Source organism: Formica exsecta, unplaced genomic scaffold, assembly GCF_003651465.1.
Source record: "Formica exsecta isolate Colony F162 unplaced genomic scaffold, ASM365146v1 scaffold37, whole genome shotgun sequence".
Taxonomy (NCBI): Eukaryota; Metazoa; Arthropoda; class Insecta; order Hymenoptera; family Formicidae; genus Formica; species Formica exsecta.
In genome coordinates, this window is record NW_021850941.1 from 1529582 (window position 1) to 1546442 (window position 16861).

At 34.8% G+C, this 16861-nt stretch overlaps 1 protein-coding gene across 7 annotated transcripts in view; it reads right to left on the reverse strand.

Moving 5' to 3' along the window:
- Positions 1–896: 896 nt before the first annotated feature.
- Positions 897–16861, reverse strand: part of LOC115239303 (protein couch potato-like) — a 98323-nt gene continuing 82358 nt past the window's right edge. For 6 of the 7 annotated variants that reach the window (XM_029813770.1, XM_029813769.1, XM_029813768.1 and 3 more), the window contains 3 exons: positions 16546–16754; positions 11852–12056; positions 897–6197 (listed from right to left, as the gene is read on the reverse strand). In XM_029813770.1, the coding sequence (XP_029669630.1) occupies positions 6165–6197; positions 11852–12056; positions 16546–16754 (447 nt within the window). In that variant the 3' untranslated portion in view covers positions 897–6164. The remainder of the gene's footprint in view (positions 6198–11851; positions 12057–16545; positions 16755–16861) is intronic. The other variant, XM_029813773.1, reaches the window with a different exon arrangement.

The following is a 16861-nucleotide window of genomic DNA, read 5'->3' on the forward strand; positions in this document are numbered from 1 at the left end:
TCGGGGCCCGGTATATAGGCGCGGTTAACGATCTCCCCGAGTAATTGCCCGGCCGCCCTAATGATGATGCGAACAATTTGAGTAGACTCGCGCAATTAAGCGCGAGTCATCGTGCGCCAGCGTTTAATGAGAGGCAGATAAAAGCAGGAGAGTGTCGCGCGTTTATTAACACCTACTCGCTCCGCTGGACCGACGAGTATCGCTTACAACTACTGCGACGATATCGATGTTGGACATGTTTGCGCGTAAATAACGATAATTCACATCTATGTGTAGGCGATATCTTTCTACGTAATATATATATATATATATATATATACGCTTTCTAATGAGTGAAATTGCAGATGTCAGATCGCAGTTGCCCTCCAAGATATCGAAGTCCACGGCATATATGTATATTTGTCTAGCTTCGTCTTTACTTACGTCGCGCGTCGTCAGACGGATGTAACATCAATGACAGAATCAACTAAATACCACAGAAAGCGCGTGTGATATTACGATTAACAGCTATGTAGAACAGTCTACGGTTACTTAACTATCTACTATTCGCGATCGCTTTATAAAATCCCGAAAAACATCGCGACGTACTATATAATATTCGCCACTCTAGAACGATGTATACGTTCACGCGCGACCGCTTAAGTCCATTAAATTAAATAAAACCATATTCAAATAGGAAAGTCTTTTTTAGACTATCATACTTCACATCTTTCCTTATCAGATCATTTGTTCGGAATGTAATAAACTTCCTTCTCCCTTTAACGCTTATCACTGATCGGTGCGAAGCTTTACCCGTTATCCGGCAAATCTGCTTCGCAATTTACGCGAGCGAGTTAGAAAATTGATATGTATTGTGTTTATGCCTCTCCTCATGCTCTCTCACTCTTTCACTTTCATTTTTTTTTTTTTTTGGTGTCTCAATACTACTAATAATTATACTTTCAATGTTTGGTCAGTATTGAAGCAGCTCGAAGCAGCGTTAATTCTGGTTGTTCTAAATGTGTGTATTTGTATATGTAATATAATAAGGTACGTATCCCTTTTTCAATGCCTGTAAGTCTGATACACGCGGTTTGTATTTTTTACAATAAATAAAGATAATATTCACACACAATAAGTTGTTACTAAATATAACATAGTTTTCTCATCGCATTATTTTTAAGTTTTTTTTTTGCATCGGAAAAACTAATAATGATTTGTCGCAGTTTTAAATTATTATAGACGATCTTTGACAATCGGAACGTCATTGATCTTTCTTTATCACTGTTTTGCGCATTTACAGACAAAATTAATTACCAGTTTTTTATCTCACAATCAATTTAATTATAACACTAAAAATCAAATGTTTAATGTTAAACGCGACATTGAATAAAGGTGAGAGTTATATGACTTTTGAATAATTTTGCAGTGATATCCAAATTTTAGGATCTCGAGGTTCAATCTTATCGCAAGATCTTCCCGAGGACGGAATCGGGATCTATGTGAAAAAATCAAAAAGCAAAGGTAGAAATATATTTCCGCGTGATTTGTACGCCCGTCTCGATCTTCTCTGGCGATATCATTACGGTCTGATCTAACATCGAGTGGTGCACACGTTGTTTCACAGCATGATATAGTCTTTGTGAGGTCTATTGGTAATCTTTGGATCGATACAGTGCCATCTTTGGTGATCTCGCGTTTTCGGATCTTGCTTTATTTTTCGATTAGCTTTACGCGGGCTTACGCTGAGCCCCCTTATCGTGAATTAAACTTTAAACTGTTTTCAGCATGCAAAAACCAATTGAGTTGTAATTTGCCGGAGTAAATTTATAGATTAATTATGCACATCGATAGTTCGACAACGAGAGCGTGCCTTTTTGAAAAAAAAAGTTGTACAATCGATTGTGATTCAAGATTGTTTCATCCTTTGAATAATCTAAGCTGCAAGTGTTTCTTGTAATTTTTGAAACATTTGAGACATCTTATATTTATCAAAAAAAATTAATCGCCCATAAAAATAATACATTTATAGATGTAGTACAAATTCAAATCATATATTAATATATTTATTTTTTACTCTTTTCCCTCTTTTTTTTCTATATCTTCACCAATTTATAATAAAACAAATAATTATCCATTTACACCTTATTTGTTAAATATCATTTGTACGACTTCTTTTCGAGTTTTTATTAAAGGATAAACAATACTTTTGTTCCAGAATAAAAAATGCGGTCCAAATGTTTTTGAGGGTCCCGATCACGATCGCATTTAGTGCGTTACGCATGATTCGCTTCAACGATATGTGTATGTTCCATTGTATATGTATATGTATATGTCTATACACATATGTGTGTGTATATATACACGTATATAAAAAGGAAATTAAACGGGCTCGCTAGAATAATTTCTTCTAGAGACGGTACAAAATATCTGATTGACATGTACTTCTCGCCCCCTGTACTTTAACATGACGTCGCGCAATTTTTATATATAATTTTTTTCTTTATTTATATATATATCTATCTGTAGATATATGTATATATATATATATATACTTCTTCATAATTTATATTAACTTCTAATATTCTTACGCAATTACCACTCTATGTTAATGTAATAATAGCATACTGCCTACTGATATGTGTTAGTTCACTTTTGTAAAGCACTTTAAAATTCAATCTAATTCTCGATTCATCGATTCCGATGACAACGAATCCGCCTCTGAACGGCTAATTATAAAATAACGAGCCATTGAATACACCGAATAATACGTTTGCCGCGCCGCATTTTCGCAAGATCGACGATCATCCTTCGCGATCGCGATAATCGAGCGATCACGGCCGCGTTATCCAAACTTATCTCGTGTATACTTTTATCGCTATCTTTCTTTCGCTATTTAGAAACTTTTCCTATTTCTTCTCTTCCGTTCTCGACAGATTTGAAACCCTTAATAAGTCTCTTCTTATCCTTGATATTTTTTTTTTCTTTTTTTTGTATTCTATTAACCCTTTGCACTCAGATGTAACTTATGCTTTTTTTTTTAATTGCAAAATATCCGTAATGAGAGCATCGTGATATTTTTCAAATAAAAAGGCCAACCATGTGTAAATCTGTTCTAATACATATAAAAGTTATTTTATCCCCAATAATACGCGAATTTTTATTTTTATTATTTAATTAACGTGATGATTGAGTAATCATTTCTTTTTATATACTTGCGATACCATCTCGATGTTCTTTCGCGTGAGAAAAAATGTAAATCTCAGTCCGTTTCACTGCTTCTCGAATTATAAATGTAAGGCCTCGATTCAATTACAACTTAGATTAGACTTTCTAAAGTTTTGTAAATCACATTTTACGTCGCAGTGGCTTGTTAGTTGACTATAGTGTTAAATCCAAAATACGCGTAACATTACACACAAAATAACCCTCTTCTATCTGACAATCTACGTTGATATATAAGTAGAAATCACACAAGTAAGAGTACAAAGGGTTAAAGCGGAAATTCAAACATTCATCTGACAATAATGTCATTCTATTTTATCACGTTATTTTCTTCTTCCTCACGCGTGTATATTTCGTGTGTTCACGTCAAGTCCCAGTATCGCAGAGTGATATTTCTAACATGGTGCATTCCAGTCGCTTTCCGTAGAAAAATAAAGAACGTGCTGGCGCGATCGTGACTTGACAATCGATGATGACGATGATAGACGATCAGTGACGACCGATCAGTTCGCCCGAGCGCGCCGGTAAATGATCACTATTATCGACATAGTCCACTGTTAATCGGCGGCTACTTTTAATTTTTAAGTTACTTTCATTCTCATTAATTGCATGTAATAAATGCCCAGTGATACAACGGAGAATAGAAGGATTGACTGTGAAACTCAAGGACTCGTCGGCGGAAAGTCATCTGCGTAAGATTACTGAAAGCTGCTTTTACAATCTTCGTTACGGCTATTTATCAAGAGATATAATCTCATAATAATTAATACAAACATAATCGTAATACTTGTAAGATCGTAAACCTATTAAGATTCTGCATTAAAATTAAATAATAATATGATTAAAATTTTTAAATATACTTATACATGCACTTTATATAAGAGAATACTGCAACTAATCATTATAGAGTTATAATACGAGTCACAATAGCAAATACAACAGACTCCCGAAGAGAAACTTTCAACTATGCCAAAGATAAATTACTATCAGCTACGACGGCCATTACAGATTTTCACGAGTGCGTTCAATCATTTCGGGAAACGCGTTTTGCTCAAAGCTTCGCTAAAGACCCACCTTTGATCCTCGAATCATTACGGGGTCTTGAATGCACCCTCTTTGCAGCCTTCCGCCGTCGAGAAAGTAAGACGGGAAGAGGGCTAGAGAAAGGAGAGTACGGCAAGGTGACAGAATGGTGAATTGAGGGGACATATTTCAGATACGGTTGCATGTACATGTATAGAGAAGCGCCGGGAGTTTCTCTCTTTGGGAGCTTGAAAAATCAAGACAAGACCTATGTACGTAAACGCGCTACCGATTACAGCTTGTGACTCGACCAACAGGAAGGCACTTGGGCAAATTACGTGCCGAGTTGGCCGCCGTTTCCAACACGCGGGGCACACCACCTCCACTATCATCCTCCTTTCTTCCGCTCTCTTTCTCCTCATTTTTTCGCCTTACGGAAAGGCAGATGGTTGTTCAAGTTTTCTTCTCGATCCTTCTGTAATTCTCGTCTACAGACTTAACCCTATGATATGTTCGCGTTCGTTATGTATATATATATAAGAGATTATTAATTATATCATATTCTCTCATTGTTAGCATTCATTCTCTCGATGTAGTTGTTCTTTTTCTCTCTCTTTCTGTTGTCATGCACATTTTTTCGCATTCGCACTTTTATTCGTACTTTCTCACTTGCACTTTTGCTCGGATTTTCTCATCTAATAATTAATGCAAACTAAATCGAATTTTATTTGTCTTTCTTTCTCGCATTCTCTCTCACTCTCTCTCACACACACACTCTCTCACTCCCTTTATTCTCATCCTCGTCTAGAACACTAGACTTTTCTTAACAAGATACAATAGTTAAAAGTACGCGCGTTCGTGCTTCGCGCGACACGCCGATGATAAAACATAAATACACGCTTCTTAGGGCACCTTTGGTATTAAGCTTGATGTACTCGTCTTCGCCTCACTTGTTTCGTTTTAGTGTGTGGAATATGCAATTTTGTGTTGGAGCCGCCAATCCGCATCAATCATTGAGTTAATTTCTTATTCGAGTCTTATGAAATTATTTCCTCGATGATATGCATAATTTAGAAAGCTCGAGCTCGATATGTATTTAATAAATTTTTTAGACTTTTTCTCTTCAAAATAATAAGAGTAATCATTAAATGTAAAGTTTTTAAATCCCGGAATGGCGTCGTCGTGTATCTGAAAAAATTTCTGCGTTCGTCGAATGTATGTGTGTGTATGTATGTAAACAAACATCGCGGTAAGCGTGAGTGTCGAAGAGTGCCTTCTCTCTTTACATATGTATACAAGAAACGAAATCCGCTTCCTCGCTTCGCTTTGCTTCGCTCTTCTGCTTTTTTTCTGTTCCATTCCTCCCTTGCTATAATCCCAGCTACCATCTTTTTCTCTCGCTTCGTCGTCGTCCGATCGCGATTAAAGACACGGTGAAAATAAATAGTAGGAAAAGGTAAATACGCGAATCGATAAGTTAAGTTCGTTAAAAAATATATATACCTAGGAATATTACGTGATTATATATTGGGCCCCCCGCTAGAGTCGCGCGAACCAACACGCCTCCGTTCTGCAATGTTGAAGAATTTACAGAGAATTTGCCTACCAATATATTTGCTGTGTCCCTTCCGACGGAAGATCGATCGAAAATCTTTTGCTCTTCTACCCACGTTCACAATTTCTACGTCTCTCCTCTTTCTCTTTTTTTTTCTCGAGTGTATTCATATGTGTATACGTCTATGTGCTCCCGCGTTTGCAACGTTTCGTTCTTCGCGATCTCTCGCCGATACGTCGGCTATTCAAATATTGTACATCTTCCTGTGTGGTTCTTCCTCGTGTTTAATTTTCTGATTGATGTCCTATCCGACGAGAGCGCATCTGGCCATCTCCTCGTACCGGCTGATCCTCCACCTCTTTACATACCGTTGATATCGATCTTAAGGTTGGCCGTTTTCTTGTCTCTTGGATCCCTGAAAAATCGATACAAGCGATTAGGACGATTCATGATACAGCACTTTCAAAACGCGTAAGACATATAGCGAGATCACGCACGTATTCATCATTAATACGAAAATTCTTCTAGACTAAATTAATCATTCCGAGAATGCGGTAATTTTCTCACTATTATACAGTAAGAGACATCCTTAATACTCACATACAAATAAAACGCGAAAAAATATAATAAAAATACAATAGAAATTTAATGATTCTAAAAATTAAAAATTCCTAGAGAAGTTAAGCTTTGAACATTCATGAATTGAAGTATACAAATGTCTAAAGGCGCGTAGGCTCAAGGTCCAAAAGTCTGACAGCCACTCATAACGGATTTTTTAATCCTCTGATGCTCAATAAGTCACACATGGTGACAGTTTGAAGAAAGACTCGGTTGAGTACCAGACCGAGGATGAAAGAACAACCTACATTTGTCTTGTTACCGAATAAAGAGCGTCCGCGTGAAGCTAAAGAAGCGACGTCTTGCCATTGAGTAATTTGCGTACCTCATTAGGACGTGACTATGCTGAAAAGCGCTCTTTCACGGTCTGTTCAAAGCTCTCAGTCGACGAAGGGGTGCACACACGTCCGACAGAAGAAAAGTACAATATAGGGGAAGCGAGATGTGGGGATGCAGATGGATAGATTGAATTTTGTTCTGTCTTGGAAAAGAAGTCCCGCGGGAACAAACAGAGATTTTATGAATAAAATATATTTGCATACCATAGCGGATTCAAAACGACATGAATAAGAAAACAAGATAACATAAACCTTGTGACAATATTTTCTCATAATGTTCTAATATTGTCAAAATGTCTTTACGTATATATAAAAGAGAAATCATAATATATCGTATATATGTATATTCAATAGAAAGTTAAAAAAATATAATATATTTAAATATACTCAAAAGAAAGAATATTTTAATATATGACTTTATATTTATAGGAAGACACTGGATGTGTTCTTGGGAAAAAGAGCAAGTATTTTAATTCATCGAATGTTCTATACCAGGTGGACGATGCGATGCCAGACATCTTCATAAAACGTGAATTAACGATGACGTGTTCAGCCGTGCCCAGCCCCAAGCGGACCGTATCGATCGTTTAATTTGAAAATGGGAAGATCGATCCGTGGTTGCAACTTCATTTATAGCGTGACCAATCGCAACTTTTCGGCATCACGTATGAATAAACAAGTTGCGACACGATCGTAACCGCAAGCGAACAGTATCGATCCATCGAGTTCAAAGGGTAAGGTCGGGCGATCTGGAGCGCTCTTTTTTTGCCGCCGATCAATTTTAGGTGACACACTTTTGCCTCGATACGAATCCATTTTCGGACGATTTCAAGTGGATTATTAAATCCTCCGACTCTCTAGAATTCCTCAGTTCATATTTCAAAAATGTATTCCTTCATATCTGTGAATTAATTATATCAAAATTATCGTGTAATTATTATTAATTTTTTTCTCTAAGACTATAAGAAGAGATCATAATTAAAAAAAGATAGCAAATCGCTAAATCGGTAACTTATTTTATTCAAATTATTAATACGACTGAATCAAAAAACTGATACAAAACATTGCATACTAGATTCTTGAAATCTCTTTCGTTTTGAATGATTATCTTTTTTTTAACTGGAAGATGATGCAAAATTGTTTTCTTAGCTTGTGTATTATACATCAAATATCATACACGAATATCATGGTTGTCTCATGTGCTTCACCGAAATATTATGTCTTTACGTATATATAAAAGAGAAATCATAATATATCGTATATATGTATATTCAATAGAAAGTTAAAAAAATATAATATATTTAAATATACTCAAAAGAAAGAATATTTTAATATATGACTTTATATTTATAGGAAGACACTGGATGTGTTCTTGGGAAAAAGAGCAAGTATTTTAATTCATCGAATGTTCTATACCAGGTGGACGATGCGATGCCAGACATCTTCATAAAACGTGAATTAACGATGACGTGTTCAGCCGTGCCCAGCCCCAAGCGGACCGTATCGATCGTTTAATTTGAAAATGGGAAGATCGATCCGTGGTTGCAACTTCATTTATAGCGTGACCAATCGCAACTTTTCGGCATCACGTATGAATAAACAAGTTGCGACACGATCGTAACCGCAAGCGAACAGTATCGATCCATCGAGTTCAAAGGGTAAGGTCGGGCGATCTGGAGCGCTCTTTTTTTGCCGCCGATCAATTTTAGGTGACACACTTTTGCCTCGATACGAATCCATTTTCGGACGATTTCAAGTGGATTATTAAATCCTCCGACTCTCTAGAATTCCTCAGTTCATATTTCAAAAATGTATTCCTTCATATCTGTGAATTAATTATATCAAAATTATCGTGTAATTATTATTAATTTTTTTCTCTAAGACTATAAGAAGAGATCATAATTAAAAAAAGATAGCAAATCGCTAAATCGGTAACTTATTTTATTCAAATTATTAATACGACTGAATCAAAAAACTGATACAAAACATTGCATACTAGATTCTTGAAATCTCTTTCGTTTTGAATGATTATCTTTTTTTTAACTGGAAGATGATGCAAAATTGTTTTCTTAGCTTGTGTATTATACATCAAATATCATACACGAATATCATGGTTGTCTCATGTGCTTCACCGAAATATTATTACTACTATATTTCGGTCAAACGAACAACTCTGCCAACTTCATTTAACGTAGTTTAATTATTTAGCTAATTAATTAATTCAATCCTTTTAACGATTGGATAACCTGCAAGTTAAACTTAGTTCAGCCCTTAAATTACGCAAGTAAGATCGATCCTTAAATGTCCGACGAATTTTCCTTTATCAGCGAAAATACGATCTTGATTAAAAGCGGAATCTCAGAATCATCGTTTGTGTTTGACTTTTTTCTTTTTTATCTTAACTTCTTATTATAATTCTTAAAATTAATTTTGTTTGAACTGCGATCGGAGTTAAGCCAAAAAATAAAATTAACGCGTATCAATTCTTTTTTAATTTTTATATATTTTAAAATAATTTTCTACATTTACAAAATAAGAGAAAAGTATGTTTTTCTTACAATGTAAAAATAGAAACAGTTATACTTCAACTAAATTTTGAAAATATATAAAACTTTAAAAAATATTAAATACAAAAAGAATTAAAAATCTCATCACAAATCTTAATCATTAATAAAAATTTACTTTCAATACAATTAATTCTAATATTTTACATATCCAATTTTTTCCCCAAGCGTTATTACAGCCAATTAATATACATTGCTACAAGTGCATAGTGCTCGACGCGTCTATATGATACAGTCGTAAAATAATAGATTTAATACAGCAAAAATCAACATATAGGATAGAAAGGAGGATTTCATATAAAGGAAATTATGTAAGAACAAGCAGCTCAACGAACAGGCACATCAATAAAGAAGGAATATAATAAGAAAAAGAAAGAATTTAAGATTGAAATAATGCAATTTAGACGAGTTCAATCTTCAATATTAGATATGGAAAACCTACTTTAACCCTTACTATCAAATATCGCGTTTCCATTGTGAGATATATATATCGAGAGGTCATTTCTTTATCTGTCTGTAACATCGTAAGATCTGAACTCTTCGAAATTACAGCGATTTCAGCCTTTGTTTGGAATAGTGCAACAGTTATACTTCAACTAAATTTTGAAAATATATAAAACTTTAAAAAATATTAAATACAAAAAGAATTAAAAATCTCATCACAAATCTTAATCATTAATAAAAATTTACTTTCAATACAATTAATTCTAATATTTTACATATCCAATTTTTTCCCCAAGCGTTATTACAGCCAATTAATATACATTGCTACAAGTGCATAGTGCTCGACGCGTCTATATGATACAGTCGTAAAATAATAGATTTAATACAGCAAAAATCAACATATAGGATAGAAAGGAGGATTTCATATAAAGGAAATTATGTAAGAACAAGCAGCTCAACGAACAGGCACATCAATAAAGAAGGAATATAATAAGAAAAAGAAAGAATTTAAGATTGAAATAATGCAATTTAGACGAGTTCAATCTTCAATATTAGATATGGAAAACCTACTTTAACCCTTACTATCAAATATCGCGTTTCCATTGTGAGATATATATATCGAGAGGTCATTTCTTTATCTGTCTGTAACATCGTAAGATCTGAACTCTTCGAAATTACAGCGATTTCAGCCTTTGTTTGGAATAGTGCAAAAAATGAAAAAAGAATCAAATTTTGTAAAAAAAAGTAAAAATAACTCGAAGAATTAATGAAAATCAAATATCCCGATCATAGAAACGCATGTGAATCGAGCGATAAAAAAAAGATATAAAAAAAGGAAAAAGAGCGGAGTCATAACTTTTATTTTCGCGCAATCAGTAGACGATTAACAGACGTATAATTGACGATTGGCCATTGACACTGATACGCAAATGTCCATTCGCCGTTCAAATGCAAATCCTCCAGCAGGACAGCCGTAGTTGGTCTTTCGATCGAATTTAATTGGCTTTCAAAGTGCCTGTCTCTATTGCCTCGAGACGCGAATGCTTTCAATAGGCGAAACCGCGCAAATTAGATTGAATAATGATCCAGGATCGATTCCACTGAGCCTAACGCATTTCGGCAATAAAAGCAAGGGTCGAGATTGATATATCATTTCAATGACATCGATCATCGATCTTTGATGCTATAGATACAGAAAAATATATTTTTGCTCAGAATTTTTTATACAGTTCCATAAATATGATTATCATTTTCCTGTATCTATAGCATCGAATTCTAATGTCACCGAAGTTATACCAGTTTTTCCATCAAAAACGCATAGCTGTGTTCAGAGTTTCAATAAAAAGCAAATTGTAAACGCTATTGTAAAGCAAATTTAATATCAAACCAAGTTTACGTATACAGATTATTATAAAATGTGATAATATCTTTTATATTATTACAAATTATAATTTTATATATTATTTGAGCAAGATCATAAATTTGGCAGTATGTATCTTTTTTCCAAAAAGAAAAAATTCCGTTTCCTTATATCAAGAAAACGTTGTAAAGTATCTTTTTTGAAAAGCATTTTAAATGTTCAGTACGATAGTAATGACTATTATTAATATGCCGAAAGAAAGTGAGCGAATATGAAATGTCGACGATAGCACAGCTCTACGTATTCATCGTTGATCGCATCTTTGCAGAGGCGGCTCTATTATAGGACGAACTAAGCGACCACCCAGAACCTCGCATATGTGCAAGGGTCTTGTGCTAGACCACAGTAAACACTCGTGCTAAGGGCTTAGGCGCGCAAGCGAGGACTCTGGATGTTCGAAGGCCTTGAGTACGCAAGCTCCACGCTTGACCGCAACAAGCGCTCTCTTCATCAAGGCTCTCGACATGTGCAATATACGCAAGAAACGCTTTCGCATTTCTAAAGTACCTCGCGCATGCCAAGATCTTTCTCGGAACCATCGTCTTCGCCCTACATAGACACAGGAAAGATAAACACCGTGAATTTCACTGAGGACCTAGTACGCGAAACCTCGCCTATCTCCAATAGAGCCGCCCCTCTCTGACGTCCTTCGCAGCGGTCTATTGTAGCATAAAGTGGAACCTACTTCGATCCAGAGATTTGTAAAGCCCACCTCGGCCATTTTTGACTTTGCATATTCGATTCGTATCGCTCCCCGGTCGGAGGAGAGGAGAAAGGACCCTTGGAGAGTGGCCATCGCCTGGGCCGCGTAGCGAACGTCTTGGTATTCGACAAAGGCTACTGGCGACCCTCCCTTCGTGTGCATACGAAGCCGGGAGAAACCAGGAAAACTGTGCACAAATAAGAGAAGCGTACAATACGTGCTCTAGTTAGTCGTAAAGACAGTACTCTGGTAAGAGGGGGGGGGGGGTTAAGGGTTTAACAGGGGTCTTGGTTATTGCTTGCCAATGATGGTTGTCAATGATGTCGGTGGTGTTAGGCGGTGCCGATATAGGGTGATTACACGGAGGGGATGCGACACAAATTCAGGATCATATTCAAATCGTTAGCACCTATGAATCATTTTCTTCGACATATATGTGCGAATAATTATTTAATATATTAAAATAGAAATTTAATATATTACATATATTTTTATATAATTGTATTATATGATATAAAAGTTAAGTCAAAATTAAATAATAAAATAATTTCTCTACGTAATTTGCACAAAATAAAGTTTTATTTTTTGAAATATCTATTATTAATATTATTTAGGAAATATAAATCATAAAGCATCACATCAAAAAGAGACAAATCTGCACATAATATTCTAGTATTATCACATCTGTTAATATAATATACTATTTATTTTATATCACATAATAATATGAGATTATCAAGAATGTTCCCCTTTTCTATTTTGAAGCATTACAAGGGTTGCTCCTACTGTCGTGATCCTTCCGGATTAAATTAACAGTTGCAAATCCGCGATTAGACCAATTGTTCGCGACATCGAGATATTACCCTCCGTGCAATTGTGTTCGGCACACCGTCAATTAGTAAACGACACTAGTCGCATGGTATTGGTACGGGTACTAGTACAGGTGCGTCCTATATGCCTACGATCTACGACGGTGGCAAATGATTAGCGGATGTCGGTGATGTTTGGAGGCGGTGCTGTTAGTTACAAAGCTTTCGGCGTTCACGACGGACTTGCACAATCTCAACATCATCGCGCTCCAGGCAGAGCGATGAAATTTAGGTGCAGATGCCTCGTCGTTTACCTTCAGCGTCGATTACTATGGTTATATTGACCGAATGCGTTTACTTAACTGATCGCAGATCCACAGCGAGAATAAACATAAATAATTCGCAAATTCAGAGACTGATGCATACACAAATTTACGAACATGTACATATAGACTTGTAGCTCCATCAATTCATAGATGTATGTAACTCTCCTGAATACCCTCTCCGCCCCCCTCCCATTTTTACGATAGTATATTTTTTAATAAATATTTCAAATTGGTTTCTTAGAAAAAATTAGAAAAAAACATATGTGTGTAATCTATCAAACTTTAAGATTAAATATATAGATTTAAGATTAAAGATTAATTATTGTAATTATAAACTTTGTAACTAACATAAATATATAGGTTTAAGATTAATTATTGTAATAATTATATATATACAATGAATTAAGATCAGTAACGCGCTAAAAATATTTTGAAGATGTTACAAAAAAAATTAAAACTAAAAGAAAATAAGAAAAATTAAAAAATCATAAATTAAGGAATCCAGAAATATTAAAACATAAATAGATAGTAAAATATAAAATCGCGTTGTACATGATCTATTATTACTTAATTATTTTTAATTAATTATTAATTATTTAATGTACTTAACTTCAACAATATTCAAAAATATATTGTCACGAAATGTTAACTCCGCAAACATATTTTTATACAAGCCTACCAACAAGCAATAATTACCCGTGCAAGAACAATAGTCGAATTACATACGTCGAATACAATATACTCACGTTGCCGACAACGAAATTCCGTCGAATAATCCCACGAGCTACCGAAAATTGCAGAATGCGCAGCGCGCCTCCCGTACGTGCAAACGCGTGTAATTAACTCAGGCACCCACTTACGAATTCATACTGCAGAACTCCGGGGTTTGCGGAATAATGAGATTTCGTGGGCTAATTATACGGGAGGGGAAGGGCTTCTCTATTGGCGACAGAACTTGCAAGACAGTCGCGTACAGACTTCCGTCAGCGGCGAAACTCGAAAGAGTAGAGTGTGTCTTCTGATTACTATTCATATATTGTGTCAAGGAAATTGTTATTAATGAGCAACGATTAAATTATTATTAACGAATAACTTAATCTTATATCTTCGCGCCGTAAAATTAAAATACGTATAAATGCATATAAATACCAACTAAATTTAATAGCTAATGGGTTAATTATTATCATTCATAAAACAAAAAGATTTATTTTAACAACTATTAAATTATCTTAAATTGAATAAAATTTTGATTGAATTGTTTCGTCAAATATAAGAAATGTTAAACTTTCATTCATCAAAAAAGATATTCGACGATTATCTGTGCAAAATTTAATATAATTTGCAACTTATAACTCAGGTAAGATAATATTATTACAATATAATTATATACTTGCAAATCATATGTAGAGTATAATAACATTATTACTATATAATTATATTTTTTCAAATTGCATAATTCTTTTTATGTTTTATCAGCATCGTTAATTATTGGGTCTTCAAATTTTGGGATATTTAATTTTCACGAAATCATAAATTATATAAAAAGCGCGTAATATCGTAATTCTCTACAATCTTTAATTAAAAATTCTTCTTAAAATCCAACTGATGACACCATAGTAATCGACACCAGAAATGCCAAAGCAACTATTCTCAATATTCAATCATATAAAGTATTTTAACAATATCATATATAATTTTGCGATATTGCCTGCCCAATATTACGCAATTTACACAATTTTCTCTTCTTATTAGCAATTATTACTGTGCATTATTACTATTAGCAATACTGTGATTACAAATACGTGATTAAAGTTTACAGTATTAATCAAAGGTCAACGAACGAGCTTCAATTTTTCCTATCCCCACGTAGAAACGTATTCACATACAGCGAAACAGCGGATATTAGCTGCGGCGTAATCGATTTAACACAAATGTTTAACATAGACATAAGAGTAATTCTCGACGCAATGATTCACAATACCATACCGGAGGCATACTCAGGATCGTGGGAAGGTTCCGCATGACGGGGCACGTGAAAATAATTTATTACGCGAGCGCAACTGTAGTGCCCGGCAGGATAACATATTTTAACTCCACCGTTTGTTGGATAAGTTGCACTTAGGCAAGTAGTCTAATTGCGAGTGTATCTCCGTCCGTAATTAACGGTTTACCGTGTTTAGCTACGATTTTGCGTTTCACGATCCTTGTGACCCGAAGGTCCTCGCTCGTGATACACGCAAATCAAGATCGCGCAAAGTACAATAATTAAATAATACACTAAAATTTTGCAGATTTTTCAAATGATAAAAATTTCATATATTATGAATTATCGACATACGCTCGTGTTTTCCACTTTTTTTAGCAGCATTTTTTACCTAACGTATAAATCCTTGAACGCATATATCCTTGCTAAAGTTACATAACGATGCGACAGCGCAAGTCATTAATAACAAGCCTTTACGTTAGATACAAAATATCGATTTCTGGTTTCTGGTTTATGGAATTTATTTGCGAAGATTTGATTTTAATTTTAAAATGTTAATTAGAATTTTTTGTTTGTTTGTTAAACGAGTATTAAAAAATCCGATTACTAGATATATTAAAAATTCCATGATTCTAGCACTTGCGTAAATAAAAATCCAAGGATCAAAAAATCTTTAGATCTTCCAATATAATTAAAGAAAAGAAGAATCTAAATATTCCAGAATATCCAAAGATTCGATCCAGAGATACCAGAAATGAAGAATCCAATAATTTGTAGATTTTCGTTATAATATGTATGTACATATTATCAGGAAATTTAGAATATATGTATATATAAGCCGCCGTATTCTTGCTGCTTATTCATGAAAATTGCAAAAAGATATTTTGGATCAATGACATTGCGGTATCACCACCACGTGGTACACTGACAAGACCCACGTGTATCGGTACCCGTATTGCATTCAGCACGCATATACTGCCAAAATGCATAAACATGACTTGACTTTTCAAAGCAGTTTATTATGATTGTTGTTATAAATATTCGCATCTGATCTTTTTCGTTGCAATTTACAAAATTAATTTTTTACATATAAATTCATTATTGTTCATTATAATTTGGTTTTTAAATATTTTATATCCTGAGATTGCATTCTCTGTATAAATCGAGATTCCGCTAGAAATTTTGATAGCATAGGAATAATTTTGACATAGGAGCATCTATAGACCCATCGCTTTCTACATCAATTTAATTCAAATTTTTCATTAAATACAAGAAAACTTTTTTTATTCCAAAATTAAAAATACTCCAATTTGGCTTGCGTATTATGTTTAGAAATCTATTTCACAATGCATTTACACTTTTGTCAAACGACAATGTAATGCATCTTGATACGTTCTAAAGTGTCTTTAGATTCTCGGCGATCATATATATGTGGGCCGTACGATGTATAAATATACTAAATCGATAAGCGAACATACAACCGTATCCGGTTTTTGCTCGCGTATAACTACAACTAAGGGAATAATAAGATACGGACGAAGAGAGGATTTGTCTAACCTGCTGAATATGTCCTTTAGTTCATGCTCGGACACAAACTGGCCCAGGTTCGCCACGAAGAGGGTGGAGCACTGCGCATTGCTGACAGCTAGGTTCGGTTGCGACGAGGGTGACCCGACCGGTGACGCCAGTGCTGGCGACGGTAGAAAATGAGGCAGCGACGCGTGTATCGACGTCAGCGTTGTAGGATGCGGCAGGGACATAGGCGCCTGGAAAATATATAAATACTTCCGTCATACACTCTCTTTCTCTCTCGCTCTGCTTGATCGCGTGAATAGTTGGTCTGCTCGCGTTTGCGTCAATCCGCCCCGGTCTT